This window comes from Carya illinoinensis, chromosome 16 (assembly GCF_018687715.1).
Source record: "Carya illinoinensis cultivar Pawnee chromosome 16, C.illinoinensisPawnee_v1, whole genome shotgun sequence".
NCBI lineage: Eukaryota > Viridiplantae > Streptophyta > Magnoliopsida > Fagales > Juglandaceae > Carya > Carya illinoinensis.
Window position 1 is genome coordinate 30245165 of NC_056767.1, and position 15716 is coordinate 30260880.

Genomic DNA, 15716 nt, shown 5'->3' on the forward strand with positions numbered 1-15716 from the left:
AGGGTTGAGCGAAGTCGCCTTCTTTGACCAATCTTCAAGCCTTTCCGCAACAACACTTGTTACAACACTATTTTACACAGGTTTTCACAAGAATATGCCAATACGCTCATTTTTCCCTCAACACAATGATTTTCAAAATTTAAATCTTGGTGCTGAACCATTCCATAGAATAGATACCATCCAAGTTGGGGATGGTGCAAGTTTGCCTATTACTCATATTGGTCCTCTCAACTTTCTCTTGACAACTCTACTTTTAAGTTGAAGTCCATTTTACATGTGCCTCACATTAAAAGGAATCTCGTGTCTGTGAGTCAGTTTACGGCAGATAATCATGTGTTTATTGAATTTCATGCCGGGTATTTTTCTGTGAAGGATGAATGCACGAAGAAGCTCCTGTTCGCGGCAAAGCTGAGGGTGGTCTCTATCCGTTCTTTCCACCTCGTACACCACAAGCTTTCTCTTGTCAGTGTGTTATGTTACAAGTGTGGCACTCTCATCTTCGCCATGCTTCATTCAAGACTATCAAGGCACTCACTTCTAATGCATCCCTTCTAGTTCTTCAAATAAAGTTCCAGGGGTTTGCAACTCTTGCCAACAGGGCAAGAATCATCGTCTTCCTTTTTCGCACTTGAGTCATGTGTCAAATGGTCCTCTAGATTTAATTTTTTTGGATGCATGGGGTCCTTCTTTTGTAATGTCTAAATGTGGTAATAAATACTACGTTTCCTTTGTTGATCATTTCAGCAAATATACGTGGATTTTTCCAATTCCTACAAAATCATCCATTTTTCTAGTTTTTATCTCTTTCCAAAAACACATTGAACATTTATTAAATCACAAAATCAAATATGTTCAAACCGGTTGGGTGGCAAATTTTGCACACTCCACACCTTCTTTGGCCAACACGGCATCACCCATCGTATCTCTTGCCCACATACTTCCCAACAAAATGGGATGGTTGAACGCAAGCATCGACGTATAGTTAAGAGTAGTCTTTCCCTCTTATCTAATTCTTCCGTTCCATCTCATATTGGGATGATGCATTCTTCATGGCAACTTTTATTCTAAGACATCTCTCCACCTCACCATTGCATAACATGTCACCTTTTGAAAAATTGTTCAAAAAAAAAAAAAAGACCTGACTACTCTATCTTACGTGTGTTCGGCTGTGCATGTTGGTTGTATCTCCACCCATATAACCACCACAAAATTGAATTTCACTCCAAAAAATGTGTCTTTCTTGGCGTTAGTAAAAATCACAGTGGTTACCAGTGCTTGGATGTGTCCACTGGCAAAATATATGTCTCACGGCATGTCGTTTTCGATGAAACGCACTTCCCTTTTTCAACTCTTCCAGTTGATTAATCTCACTCATCCCTCTCAGTTCTCCCTCATGCACGCCGTCATCCGCATAGGACACCACCTGTCTCTCCCTCACCTTAAATATCTCCTCAGTCGATGCCCACTTTGGTCCCCATGTCTCTAGTGCCTTCAAATCCCTGTGTCACTCTGCCTAACGTAAATTCCTCATCCTCGTCCTCAACATCTTCTCCCATTAATTCCGCTCAATCTTCTCTCTCCCTATCCACTCCTACAATTTCGACATTACCTACTTCCTTCAATATACTCATACCAACGTCCCCTATCATCTCTAGTTTTGACACCTCTACTTCCTTTGATCATGTCGAGACCTCTCTGTCTGCTAGCCACCCATTAATCACGCTGATAATTCTCAATTTGCCAGTCCATCTTCAAATCACCCTCCCGTAGCAGGTGCTCCTCTCACCCCATTCATCCTATGCATACACGCAGCTAGAATGATATTGTCAAATCGAAAAGATTTTTTGATGAATCTCCTGCATCGTCGCAGTCCTTTATGGCCAACTTAAGTCCTGTTCTTGATGATCCTAGCTATTATTCACAGGCTATTACTCATGAACCTTGGAGGAAGGCAATGGACGCTGAATATTCGGCACTTATACAGAATGATACCTGGTAGCATGTACCTTATCAAAAGGGTATGAATTTAGTTGGCAACAAGTGGGTCTACTATGTTAAACGAGATTCCAATGGCAAGCCAATTTGTCACAAGGCACGGCTTGTGGCTAAGGGCTATCATCAACAATTGGGGATTGACTATAGGGATACGTTCAATCCAGTGATCAAGCGAACCACCATTCGTTTGGTTCTTACGTTTGCTATTTCTCAGTAATGGCCCATCCAACAGATTGATATATCAAATGCGTTCCTACATGGCTTCTCACATGAGAAGGTTTTTATGACTCGGTCTATAGGGTATGTGGATAAACAATTCCCTCACCATGTTTGTCGTCTCAAAAAGGCGTTGTATGGTTTAAAACAAGTGCCCGACACATGGTATGCTCGCTTAAGTTCCAAGTTATTTGATTATGGGTTTCTTAACTCCAAATCAGACACTTCCCTCTTTATTTTTAATTCTCGTGGCATGCAGTTGTTTGTTCTTGTGTATGTGGATGACATACTTATCACAGGGTCCTCTCAAGCTACAGTTACTTCTCTGATTCAATTTCTCAGTGTTGAGTTTGTTGTCAAGGTTCTTAGCCCCATTCACTTCTTCCTTGGTATTGAAGTTGTTCCTACATCTAATGGCCTCTTGTTGCGTCAAAAACGCTATGTTCTTGATTTATTATCTTGAACCAACAAGTCAAATGCTAAGGCCATGCCATCTCCTATGTCGAACAACTCCTACCTCTCTTTATTTGATGGTGCAAATTTTTATGACCCTAGTCTTTATAGGAGTGTGGTTGGTGCCCTTCAATACCTTTCTCTTACATGTCCCGACATAGCATTCTCGGTCAACAAGGTGTGCCAATTCATGCACAAGCCCACAGATAAACATTGGGCTGTTGTAAAACGCATCTTGCGTTATCTTTGGGATACTACTGATTTTGGCTTATTGCTAAGCCCAAGTCCCTTATTCCAACTCTCAGTTTTTCCTATGCTGATTGGGCCGGGGGCCTTGATAATAGAAAATCCATAGGGGGTTATTTTGTCTTCCTTGGTCAGTCCCTAATTTCCTGAAGTTCAAAGAAACAACCAACCATGACAAGGTCAAGTACGGAGTTTGAGTATAAGGCACTCGCGAATGCTACATCAAAATTACTATGGATTAAATATCTTTTACATGAACTGGGAATTTTTTCTACTAAATGTCCACGCCTCTAGTGTGATAATCTTGGGACAACATTTTTATCAGCCAATCCAATTCTCCATGCACGTACTAAGCATGTGGGCTTTCGATGGGCTTTCGATGAACAAGTTCAGAAATGGGCTTTCGATGTTCGTCCTACCTAGCGAGTTCCAACTTGCCGATGCTCTGACGAAACTGTTGCCTACTACCGTATTTCAGGCTCTTCGTGCCAAGTTGTGCGTCCAATCTCTCCCACTCAGCTTGAGGGGGGATAATAAGGCAACTATGGATTCGGCTATTGATATGGATCTTGCACCAGACCAGCTCCCATGATTGCTACTCAATATCTCTCTGTTATTACTTTCCTTGTAGACAACTTAAGCTACAGCTATGTAGTCAACTCTTATAATTCTATATATACATGAATACACTTACTCCACTTGAGATTGAGGGGAGATTAGTACAACATTTGCAATACTATCAATATTTTATTAATAGATCATAGCTGGAGAGAATTGTTAAGTGATCTACAAACAAATCTTGCACCAAGAACTTCACACATGATTGATTTGGTTTATAGTCTAATACGTTAGATTGATTTTATAATAAATAAAAAAGACTTTATAATCTAATAGATTGCATTTAACTCTGTTATATATCGTGTAAATCTTTATGTGTAAGATTTTTATATAGACCAAAAATTTATAATATTATTTGCATTATTCACAATGATTTGATAATAATTAATAAATATTAGCGTGATTCACATCCAGTACTATAATCCTGATTGTCTGTCATGCAGGAGTAATTATCTTATATATGCACGTTATTTTTATTTTGAAGGCATATTTGTTGATGAGCTCAAGCTGGACATGATGGACGAAGATGATATTATTTCAAATAATCTCCCGAAGAGGGCATTGATCAGACTAGGCCTCGTTCGATCATCATTGAAGAATAAGTTTGGTCGTCTTGGTATATAAATTAATATGAACAATTCTAGATATACATGAGATTTAATTTAGGCCAGACATTTCAGTGTTTAATTTGAAAAAATGTAAGACGGTCTTCAGGTATTTTTGTTGGCCCAACTTTTTTCAAAAGGTTTAAGTAAGTCTTGCAAACCTTAATTAATATGCACATGAAATAATCTTCTGTAAAATGTAATTTAATTTATATTAAAATACTGCATGCACGTGCAATATATATACTAGTTATTGAAGTAAAAAACCGCCCCCAGGCCAGAAATATACATCTCTCTCTCTCTCTCTCTCTCTCTCTCTCTCTCTCTCTCTCTCACACACACACACACACACATATGTATATATATGTATATGTGTGTGTGTACTTACAACATCGGGGCTTAATTCACTAGTTGCTTATAATTACTTTCACTTTCAAGATGCATTAATACATATAGTTTCGTTTAGTACTGCACGCTAAATGGTACTAATTATTAAAAAGAATGGGCCGGATACACATGAAAGGCACAGATCACTGAATACAGAATTTTTGTTGTTTGTGATTCATTTGATTTTGCTATATATACATGATGATCATGTGCAAGTGAACGAATTACAGGATCATTTATATATACGTACAGTTATTTAATTTGGTTTTTTTTCCTTAACTAGCATCTGCTCGTGGAACAAATGACGAATTAGATGATCATACAGAACAGACCCAAGATATAGAGAATATTATAAATATATCAGACGAATATTCAGGAAGACATCATGATCATGGAGGTAAACAAAATTACATGCTCTCAAGGGTAACCGAGAGGAGCTAGGAGACAAGTGTGTGTGTGTTCTAATTACGTACTATTATTAATATTGATGCATGAGGTACGCATTCATCTAATTTACGTTTTTCAATATTGCAGGCATCTTTTCTCCATTTTTCAAGCTCGCATATTCCAAGGCAATGTGGATCATTTCATTGTTTCTCTACATTTTCACCAGTGAATTCAAGGGAATGTTGCTGTTACCATTTGGAATAAAAGGTACGTATATTAATGGCTATATCTTTATCTTTATATATATAAAGTGGCTATCTAACGGAATTTTATTGGTTTAACGGTTTTTGTTGTTTTACCGTTAAAATTAACGCCGTTAGTTACATGAATAAATTAAAGTGGCTCTCTCTTCTTAAAAGTTCTTAATTTTTTAATCTCTCTCCCCAATCACTTATGAATAAATTCATAATTATTAAAATTCATGCAGCATGCATGATCCTGTAACCTATGCATTGATGATCATTTATTTATGAGGTATACTAGATATCTATATATATATATATATATATTCTATTATATATATCTATATAAATTATATAAATATATATTCTATATTCTATTATATATATATATGATCTTTTATATAAATTATAATTTATATATCAATTTATTTATGTGATTTAAAATTTTTATTCATTCCTTATATAAACAAAGAGAAATGTAAAATAATTAAGTTTAAATATATTTACCAACTACATTTACGAATACAATTATCCTAATAAAATATTATTTATTTATCAATTTAAATTCATTATGAAACATTAAAATCAAATAATAATATCTTATAAAAACCTTAGTATTTTATTTCTTTATAAAAATTATGTTACTTTTTAAAAATAATCGCTTTATTAAATTAAGAAAACGTGCTATGCACGTTCCTTTACTGTTAACAGTTTATCTCCTGTGCTGCACATGTTTGTTTCAAGATTTTTTTTTTTTTTTTTTTTTTTTTTTTTTTTTTTATAAATTCTAAATGCTTTAAAACTTATTTAAGTCTATCTTACTATTTGATGTTAGAATTTATATATTTTTTTTCTAAAAATATTACATTATTATTCAAAATTTTTTTCTTAATAAAAATAATATTTCTATACACTGGACGAACGTCCCTTGGACGTTGCCCAACTACTAGTATTATAACAAATGTGCGTATGTATTGGGCCGTTACTCCAACACTAAAAACTGGCACCACAAATTCTTGTGTCTGGCGAAGGGTGGGAATTCCCTAGTAGTGAAGTCACCAAGCAAGAGTTCCTTCTCTGGGCTGTGTGGGGGTTTTTTCCTAATGACAAGGTGAAAACTGTGACTCTTTCTGAGTGAGAGCAAGCTCACATACAAATGGTTTACTCCTGGGTTGAGCAACATCAGAAGGAGGTATGGAGCGACAATCTCTTGACTAGAGAGAACATTGACAAGCTTTTTATGATGCCGAATTGATCTCTTGCGGTTGGTCACCTCTTTATGAGGGACCCTGTTGTTTCTCAAGAAAATGAGAGAAAGAGACCTCGCTGTGAGGGCGAGGGGAGGCTTGAACACCAAAGGAAACTCGTGGCTGCTTAAAGTTCGAACATGGGGCTCCTCGCCCATCAATAGGCCTATTGCGATAGGCCCCGCCACCACTAGTCGTCCTAGCCCCTGCTATAGGGAATTCTCTCGACTCGAATGGTTTCAATGCTATTATGGATCAAGCAGGCACAGATCTGGCAGTGTTGTTGGACTTCGAGTTTCCATTGCCAAAAGCTCAGCCCGTTTTACCATCCCCAAATCTCCCTTCCATCCTGCTTGGCGACCATGGGCAGACGAAAGTTCTCGACCAAGACCAGGCAGGTTTATAGATGGCATTCTTTGAAGCCCTACTCAATCTGATTCCTGGTGTTTCCAAAGGCCCAACTCCCTTAGAGAGTCTTGAGAAGGCTGGTAGCACCCTTGTTGCTTTGTAAAATATCGCCCAGTTGTGCATTTTCAATTTCTGAGGTGTCTTCCGGTGTCTTTGATGGTGAGGTGCCCGCCATGCTTTTTGGTTATAAAGGTCTCTTTTTTGATGATTATGTGGCCCTTAGCAAGAGTAAGGTTTGGATTCCCTCTTCACCCTTCAGGAGGTTTCTTCTTTGGTTCCTCCATAAGGTGGGGAGGAGACAGACAAGCAGGTCCTGTTGATCCCACAAGCGATGGACCTTTGATGCAGCCAAGTGGCGAAATGGCCAATGATCTCGAACCTGTGGGAGCTTCGGCGCGCATCGCCACTGCCTCCTTTTTGACCACTTTCCCTTGGGCCACTTTGTGGCTCAAGGTCGGCTTGTTGAGGAGAGGAGCGCAATTCCTTGGGACGCTCTAGTCGCAATAGATCTCATCTCTCCTAGTTCGATACCGACAAGGCTAGGACTGAGTCCGTATGTGGGATGGCCAACCAACTCAAGGATTTCCTCTCTTCGGTAACTTTCTCGCTAACTCTCTATAGGTTCTCTTACTCTTTTCCATTGCTAATTATTAACATAAGCAGCACATCACACAAGAAATGTGACTCAGCAAGTGACTTGGACAATGATCTGGCAGAACCTTCAAGAAGAAAAATACCTTGATTCTATGACATATTGTAACGGAATTATATTCCTTCCTTTTGTCTTTTATTTCTTTCTTCAGCCTCTATATAAGAGAGGGTCTCGCACACTGTAATCATCGTAGCAGAAATACAAATGGTTTCCTGCATGTTCTTCTTTCGCACTCTGTTCTGTTATGGTATCAGAGCTGCTGACTAGTAGTCTCATGATCCATCTTCTTCATCATGGCCAGTGAAGTAACAGATCCTTCTTCCACCACCACCGATCCTTCTCCGCCCATTCCTTCTCCCTCTTTTTCTCACATAGTTACCATTAAACTTAATTCCGAAAATTATCTAGTATGGAAAGTTCAAATTTCGGCCTATCTTAGAGGTCAAGATTTGTTCTCTTATGTTGATGGCACTGTGGTTGCACCTCCCGCCACTCTCCCTGCATCCTCCTGTTCTATTCCCAAACCAAACCCAGCATATATCTCATGGCGTCGCACAGACCAGCTAATTTTTAGCATTCTTTTTTCTTCTTTGTCTGAGTCGGTCATCGGGCATGTTGTGTCTGCAACCACTTCTCGTCAACTATGGGAATTACTTAACTCCATGTTCAGCTCCCTTTCTCAGGCAAAAGAATTTCAGATAAGATTCCAACTCACAAATCTCTACCGTGGTGATCAATCTATCTCAGAATATTTCAACAAGGCCCGTTTGCTATCTGATACTTTAACCACCACTGGTACTCCTCTTTCCAACAAAGAGTTCGTCACATATCTCTTAAATGGCCTCGGTCCAGCCTATGAAAACTTCATAACTTCAATCACAACTAGCATAGATCCCATAACCTCCACTGAGTTATATCATCTTCTGCTCATACAAGAAAATAGCATGTTCCATAACTCAAAACATCTCTCAAACTCCTTTGAACCCTCTACACATCTTACCTCTGGACCTCGTGATCCCAGAGGAAGATCTTCCTACAGGGGAAATCGGTTTCAACGAGGTTGCTCTCGTGGTTCCCAAAATCGTGGCCGTTTTCCTCAAACTTCATCCTCCAGCTTGCAGTTTTACGCCCGAACAGACCCACATGCCAAGTTTGTAGCAAACCAAGTCACGTAGCACTTCAATGTCACTACCGTTTTGATCATGCCTACCAATATGAGCCTCCCCGTTCCTTCTCAGCCAATTACACCACTCCTTCTGCTATACTCGATTCTTCCTGGTATCCCGATTCTGCAGCAACACACCATATAACTCATGATCTCTCTCATCTCAATATTTCATCCGAACCATATGATGGACCTGAGCAGATACGTGTGGGAAACGGAACTGGCTTGCCTATCAGCAACATTGGTAAATCTTCCATCCAATCACACTCCTCTTCTTTTACTCTATCTAATCTTCTTCATGTTCCTGAAATCACTAAAAACCTTGTTACCGTTTCTCAATTCTGTACTGACAATCAATGCTTTTTTGAATTTCATTCTACCCATTTTTTGGTCAAGGACAACTTGACAGGAATGCTCCTCATCAGCGGACCTCTTCGTGATGGCCTCTACCAATTTCCACCGCCATCACCTTCCTTCCGTCCATCTACACATATCAATGTTAAAGTTCCCTTTGGATAGTGGCACAAGCGATTGGGCCACCCTTCACTCGATCTTGTTTCTCGCATCCTCAACACCAACTGTTTGCCTTATTTTCCCAGAGATTCGAACTTCACTTGTTATGATTGTCTAGTTGCAAAAGCATGTCAATTACCTTTCTATCCTAGTAATATCCGGACTTCAAAGCCCCTTGAACTCTTATGGGCTGATGTATGGGGCCCTGCCTCTTTAATCTCACGAAATGGTTTCCATTATTATCTATCCATTGTTGATCATTACACAAGATTCACGTGGCTTTTTCCTCTTAAATTGAAGTCCGATGTGCTACATGAATTTAATTCATTCATTATCTTTGTTGAAAGATTTTTTAACACCAAAATCATAACTATCCAAACTGATGCCGGTGGGGAATTTCGCCCTTTAACTGACCTATGCAAAACTCTTGGAATTTCCCATCGCTTTTCTTGTCCTCACACTCATCAACAAAATGGACTCGTCGAACGGAAACATCGTCACATAGTGGAAACTGGATTCACCTTACTCTCACAAGCCTCACTCCCTCTCTCCTTTCGGGATGATGCCTTTCAAACCGCCACATATTTAATCAACTTACTCCCCACCCCAACTCTCAAAAACAAATCTCCATATCATATGGTCCATCATAAGCCTCCCGATTATACTTTTCTTAAAATTTTTGGTTGTTTATGTTGGCCAAATTTGAGACCCTACAATCGTCATAAATTACATTACTGCTCCACTCCTTGTCTTTTCCTTGGATACAACCTTTCTCATAAAGGTTACAAGTGCCTTGATCTCAAAACCAAACGTCTTTATATTTCAAGAGACGTCACTTTTGCTGAAACCATTTTTCCTTATTCTTCTTCCCCTACAACCAAAATCTCTACACCCACCACCACCCTTCCTATCTTAACTCCTTCAATCCTTGGCCCAAGACCATCCATTCCTCCTAATCCTATCTCTTCCAATTTAGTTCCTACGCCTACCCCAAATTCAATTCCTGCAGCCCACTCCAACACCGAAGCCCACTCTAATCCTAAAACCAATACCGAAACCCACTCAAACTCTCCAGCTCACTCAAATCACTCACCTTCCGTAACTTTACCTTCTTCCCTCATTCCTGAACTGTCTTCCTCCTTTCCTCCCGATTCCATAGCTCAAACCTCGCCTCCCTTAATTCCACCATGCACCCAAATGATCACCCGGTCTCAAACGAATTCCTTGCAACCACGCCAATACACTGACGGCACAGTTCCGTATCCCACTCGTCGCTGTCTCCTCTCCACCACAACAGTGCCGAATGAACCCAGCTCTTTTACTGTTGCCTCCCGATACTCTGAATGGAAGCAGGCCATGGCTCGTGAATATGAAGCCTTGATTAAAACTAACACGTGGACTTTAGTTCCATCTCTCTGTGCTCCAAATCTTGTTGGTTGCAGGTGGGTCTTTCGGACCAAACTACGTGCCGACGGTACCATCGAACGGAGAAAGGCACGGCTCGTTGTAAAGGGTTTTCACCAGCAACTCGGAATCGACTACACGGAGACATTCAGCCCAGTTGTCAAGCCCTCCACCATCCGGCTGGTCCTCTCCATTGCTATTTCACATCACTGGTCTTTGAGGCAAATAGACATCCAGAACGCTTTTCTACATGGTGAATTAACGGAAATGGTCTCCATGCAACAGCCCCCTGGTTTTGTTGATCCCACCAAGCCTGATCATGTTTGCAAACTCAACAAAGCCATTTATGGACTCAAGCAATCCCCACGTGCATGGTTTGCACAACTGAGCTCGTGGCTCCTCAGTTACGGCTTCACAGCCTCTCAAGGTGATCCCTCTCTTTTCATCTATCACAAGAATGCTCTCTGTATTTTCGTTCTCATCTATGTTAACGACATGGTAATTACCTCATCATCATCTAAAGTTGTTGATACATTACTTGTTGATCTGGCCGAAACCTTCCTTGTTACTGATTTAGGCACTTTGTCATATTTTCTTGGGTTGGAGCTCAATTATTTACCTGATGGAATCATCATGTCCCAAAGAAAATATATTCATGACATTTTACGTAAAACAAATATGTTGGAAGCCAATCCCATTTCATCTCCCATGTCAGCTTCCTCAAAACTCTCTAAATTCGATTCTCCATCATTTGAAAATGTCACACTTTTTCGAAGTGTTGTAGGCAGCCTACAATATCTCTCTTTGACCAGACCCGATATTTCCTTCTCAGTAAATAAGGTTTGTCAATTCATGCATGAGCCTAAACTTAGTCACTGGACTGCAGTAAAACGAATCCTTTGATATCTCAAACAGTCCATCAATCATGGCCTCTTCTTTTCATATAAATCCAATTTTACTCTGCATGCCTATTCGGATTCAGACTGGGCTGGATGTCCAGACGATAGGCGTTCCACAGGAGGCTTTTGTATCTTCTTGGGCTGTCACCTCATTTCATGGAGCTCACGAAAATAGCACACAGTGGCCAGATCAAGTACTGAGGCCGAATACAAATCATTGGCAAACACCACTGCTGAATTAATATGGTTGCAAACTCTCATTAAAGAACTCGGTTTCTCACTGTCTCAACCACCTGTTCTATGGTGTGACAATCTTGGTGCAACGTATCTAACTGCCAATCCAGTATATCACTCTCGTACCAAACATTTGGATGTGGACTTTCATTTTGTGAGGGACTGAGTTGCTGCCAAAACCCTCCGGGTCTCTTTCTGCAGCAGTAAAGACCAACTAGCCGATATTTTCACCAAACCAATAGTGGCTGACAGATTCAACATGTTGAAAACGAGTCTCACTGTGAAGCATATCGCAATGGACTCGAGGGGGAATATTAACATAAGCAGCACATCACACAAGAAATGTGACTCAGCAAGTGACTTGGACAATGATCTGGCAGAACCTTCAAGAAGAAAAATACCTTGATTCTCTGACATATTGTAACGGAATTATATTCCTTCCTTTTGTCTTTTATTTCTTTCTTCAGCCTCTATATAAGAGAGGGTCTCGCACACTGTAATCATTGTAGCAAAAATACAAATGGTTTCCTGCATGTTCTTCTTTCGCACTCTGTTCTGTTACTAATTAACTCCCTTTGTCTAATTGGGGATTGATGATTTGTCAGCTGACTTTGAGAAGGAGACCTGCATACTGCAGACCTATGCTAAGCAAACTTATTGCAAGATAGTTAGGCTTAGGGTCGAGAGAGACCAGGCCAAGCAGGCTTTTGCCATGGTCAACAATTACAACTAGTCTCTGGAAGGATACATTGCCCGCACTTTGCGAAAAGGTGCTTGCCTAGGTGCCCTGTGGAAGGACTTAGGCCAATCAAGGGAGGAGTGTCCCAAAAATAGTTAGAGGTTGAAGCCTAACGGGGGAGAGGAATCTAGAGCAGATTTGGCTGCCCACCCCTACTCTTGATGGCTGATGCCTTTCCTCGCCCTGCTGCAAAAAATCAATTTTCTGAAGCTATTGTTGTATTGTTTTGGACAATGTATACATTGTAAATATATTTTTGGCTCCCATCATTTCGAGTGACATTCGTCTTTTTTATTTAGACTCTTATTGGTGTCTGTGAAGATGTACATTTTCTACTTCCTTCCTTTTTTTTGTGCACATGTTATGCCCTTTGATTTGAACCAAAGGACTATTAACCATTATTTGGGCATGGAAATACTTAGTCTTAAATGACTAGGCAGGAGATGGACTCAACCGCATTGGGTGGAGAGAAGAGATGAGACATTTAGGATAAGTGTTCCCTTCTTTGTTCACTGATGCTAGCGCGAAGCATCAGCTTAGATGACCAGGTGGGAAATGGATTCAACTGCGCTGGGTGGCGAGTAGAGATGTGACACTTAGGAAAGTATTCCCTCCTTTGTTCACCGGTGCAAGTGTAGAGCATTGGCTTAGATGACCAAGCGGGAGATGGACTCGACTGCGTTGGGTGGCTCCTAAGATGGGACACTTAAGAGAGGTGTTCCCTCTTTTGTTAATCGGTCTGAGCACGGAACATCGGCTTTGATGACCATGCGAGAAATGGACTCGACTGCACTAGGTGGAAATGAGAGATGAGACACTTAGGATAGGTGTTGCCTCCTTTGCTTGCCAGTGCGAGTGGGGAGCATCAACTTAGATTACCAAGTTGGAGATGGACTCGACTGCGCTAGGTGGCTCCCAAGATTTTTTTTGTAGTGGTAAACATTTGATTGTAATAAATGAAACATAAAGGGGTATCATGAAATATATAGCAATTCTATTGAATTTACGAGGTGTGCTTACACAAGAGTGTCATATTGCTTGGGGTGTTGCATCTTCTTCCCTTCGTCATCCTTTAGTCAATGAGCTCTAGGTAGCGGGCTTCCCTGATAGTCCCGAAGCAAGTAATCCTTCCTCACCTTCTATTTAGGGCAATCTTCACTCAGTGAAATTAGTTCCAGAGGCTCCTTGGCCTATCCTTGCTTTTAGGCTTCCCCCTCCTTAGCGTCTGCCACTAGTTTGATGAACTCGAGCTGCAGGGGAGGAACTTGCTTCTTGATCCCTACCATGTGCACGTGCTTTTCTCCAACCTTCAGTTTCTGTATGTAAAATTCTCTCGCCACCACATGCTGGCCACACACTTTACCTACACTCATTTCTATTGAAAATTCCAGTTTCAGGTGGTATGTAGAGGTTATGGCCTTCATACATTCATAGTCGACCACCTTATTATGGCATTGTATGAGGAAGGAATCTTGACCACAAGGAAGCTTGTCATCGTGGTGGTAGTGTATATTCCTGACCTGACCGTCACAAGTAGGGTTATGCAACCCATGGATTGTATCGTTTCTCCTGAAAATCCCTTCAATGGTTCTGGTCGATTCCCATTTTGGTGAATGCTTTCAAAAAAAGAATGTTGGCCGAGCTCCCATCATCTATCGGTATCCTCCTAAAGGTGAAGCTGGCGACCAACATCATCACTACCAGGGCATTGTCATGCAGGTAGATCACCCATTAACAGTCGCTTTCATCGAAGGAGTCGGTTGTCATCTTCCCAGTCTAGGCTTGTTTCGTTGGTCTGTGGGCTATAATTGAACCAGTCTGTTCGATACCTTGTTCTATACTCGCCCAGTTAAACTTGAATTGAACTCAACTGTGAAAAAAAAGCTCGCGTGTGAAAGCATATACCCGCTCGATTAGTAAATGACACATACCCGACTAAACTTGACTCGACTTGGCTAAAGCTCATTAACGTCTACTCATTTATGCCCGAGTCGACTCTTTATCTTGAATCGATTAAAACTCTTTTCTCTATTTGTGCGTGTCATCCTTGCGTAGGGGCCATGCTAATCTTCTCTATATCGTTCCAATTTTATTGGATGTACCCGAATGGTCGATTAAAACTCATTCATATATCGATAAATATATATACACCTATGTATATATACATATATGTGTGTATTAGCTAATAATATAAGTATAGAACTTTTATAATTAAGTATATAATATGTATTCTAATTACTTATGCCTATATATAATATGTTTCATAGCTATATTTTATAATTTGTACAATAATTAGTCAATAAGATTTAATAATTTCATATACTAGTATGTGTGAACCATATATGAAATAGATATATACTATCATATTATGTGAATGTATTAAAAATTTATATAGGCATATAATATATTGTTAATATAGATAAAGATCAACTAGTTACATACTAATTATTTATAAATTTTTAAAATCTTATAATTCAATAGAGGTTCTACTTATTAATTTTATATAGTCAATATTAGATTTTTTATTTATCTAATTTATTAATTATTAAATATTTTTTAAAAAATAAATACCAAATAAACTACTCGAGTTGAGCTTGAGATCAATTTTTAGACAAGCTCGAATTGGAAGATTAGCTTACTGAGTCGAGCTTGAACAAAAATTAAATAAAAATCTTGAACTCGAAAAAAGATTAAATAAAAGTCTCGAGCTGGGTAAGCCAAAGACAGGTTCGGCTCGGCTCAATTACAGCCTTACTCATACCTTCCTCTGTGGGCGTATGCCTTTCTATTGGATGCAGGCACTTCTCCCTTGGAAAATCTCCTAGCAATAGTCCAGATTTCTCCTAAAGGGACATTGTTCTGATTTCGGCGTGGGGGGTTCTCCATGCCTCTCCCTGTAGTCCTCCTCGACATCGGGCTCTCTCTCCTGCGGTCTCTCCTCCTTCACTTGTTCCCTTAGCAGTCTACTCACCTAGGCAATGACAAATGCTGCTTGATCAGCTGCCTCAGCTCCCCATCTTCTTGCATCTCTTCTATCCTTCGTTTCAAATGATGGCAATCCTCAGTTCTATGGCCTTCTACGTTATGAGAAGTGCAAAACCTGTGAGTTCTTTAACCGCGATCGTCATTCCCTAGGGGTTGTTTCTCGTCATTTGTTGGTACACTCATACTCGAGTGTGTTTTCCTGGAAGAAGAACCATCGTCTTTCCTTTTCTTATACTGCCCCTTCTTGGTTTTTGACTCTTTTTCACATGCTCCTTTACTTGTACCTCTTTTGTTCCTCGTTCTCTGATCGCCCCCCCTCCC

The 15716-nt window shown here is 40.0% G+C and overlaps 1 protein-coding gene and 1 non-coding gene across 2 annotated transcripts in view; one reads left to right on the forward strand and one right to left on the reverse strand.

Annotated features, from left to right (window-relative positions):
* LOC122298578 (ankyrin repeat-containing protein At5g02620-like) overlaps positions 1–15716 on the forward strand; it is a 33847-nt gene that overhangs the window by 9982 nt on the left and 8149 nt on the right. Inside the window, exons 3-5 of the mRNA XM_043108395.1 lie at positions 4013–4144; positions 4804–4917; positions 5055–5174. Coding sequence (XP_042964329.1) covers positions 4013–4144; positions 4804–4917; positions 5055–5174 — 366 coding nt within the window. The remainder of the gene's footprint in view (positions 1–4012; positions 4145–4803; positions 4918–5054; positions 5175–15716) is intronic.
* Positions 14426–14523, reverse strand: LOC122300008. Its single transcript, XR_006239854.1, has one exon. It is a non-coding gene; the product is annotated as a U6 spliceosomal RNA (small nuclear RNA).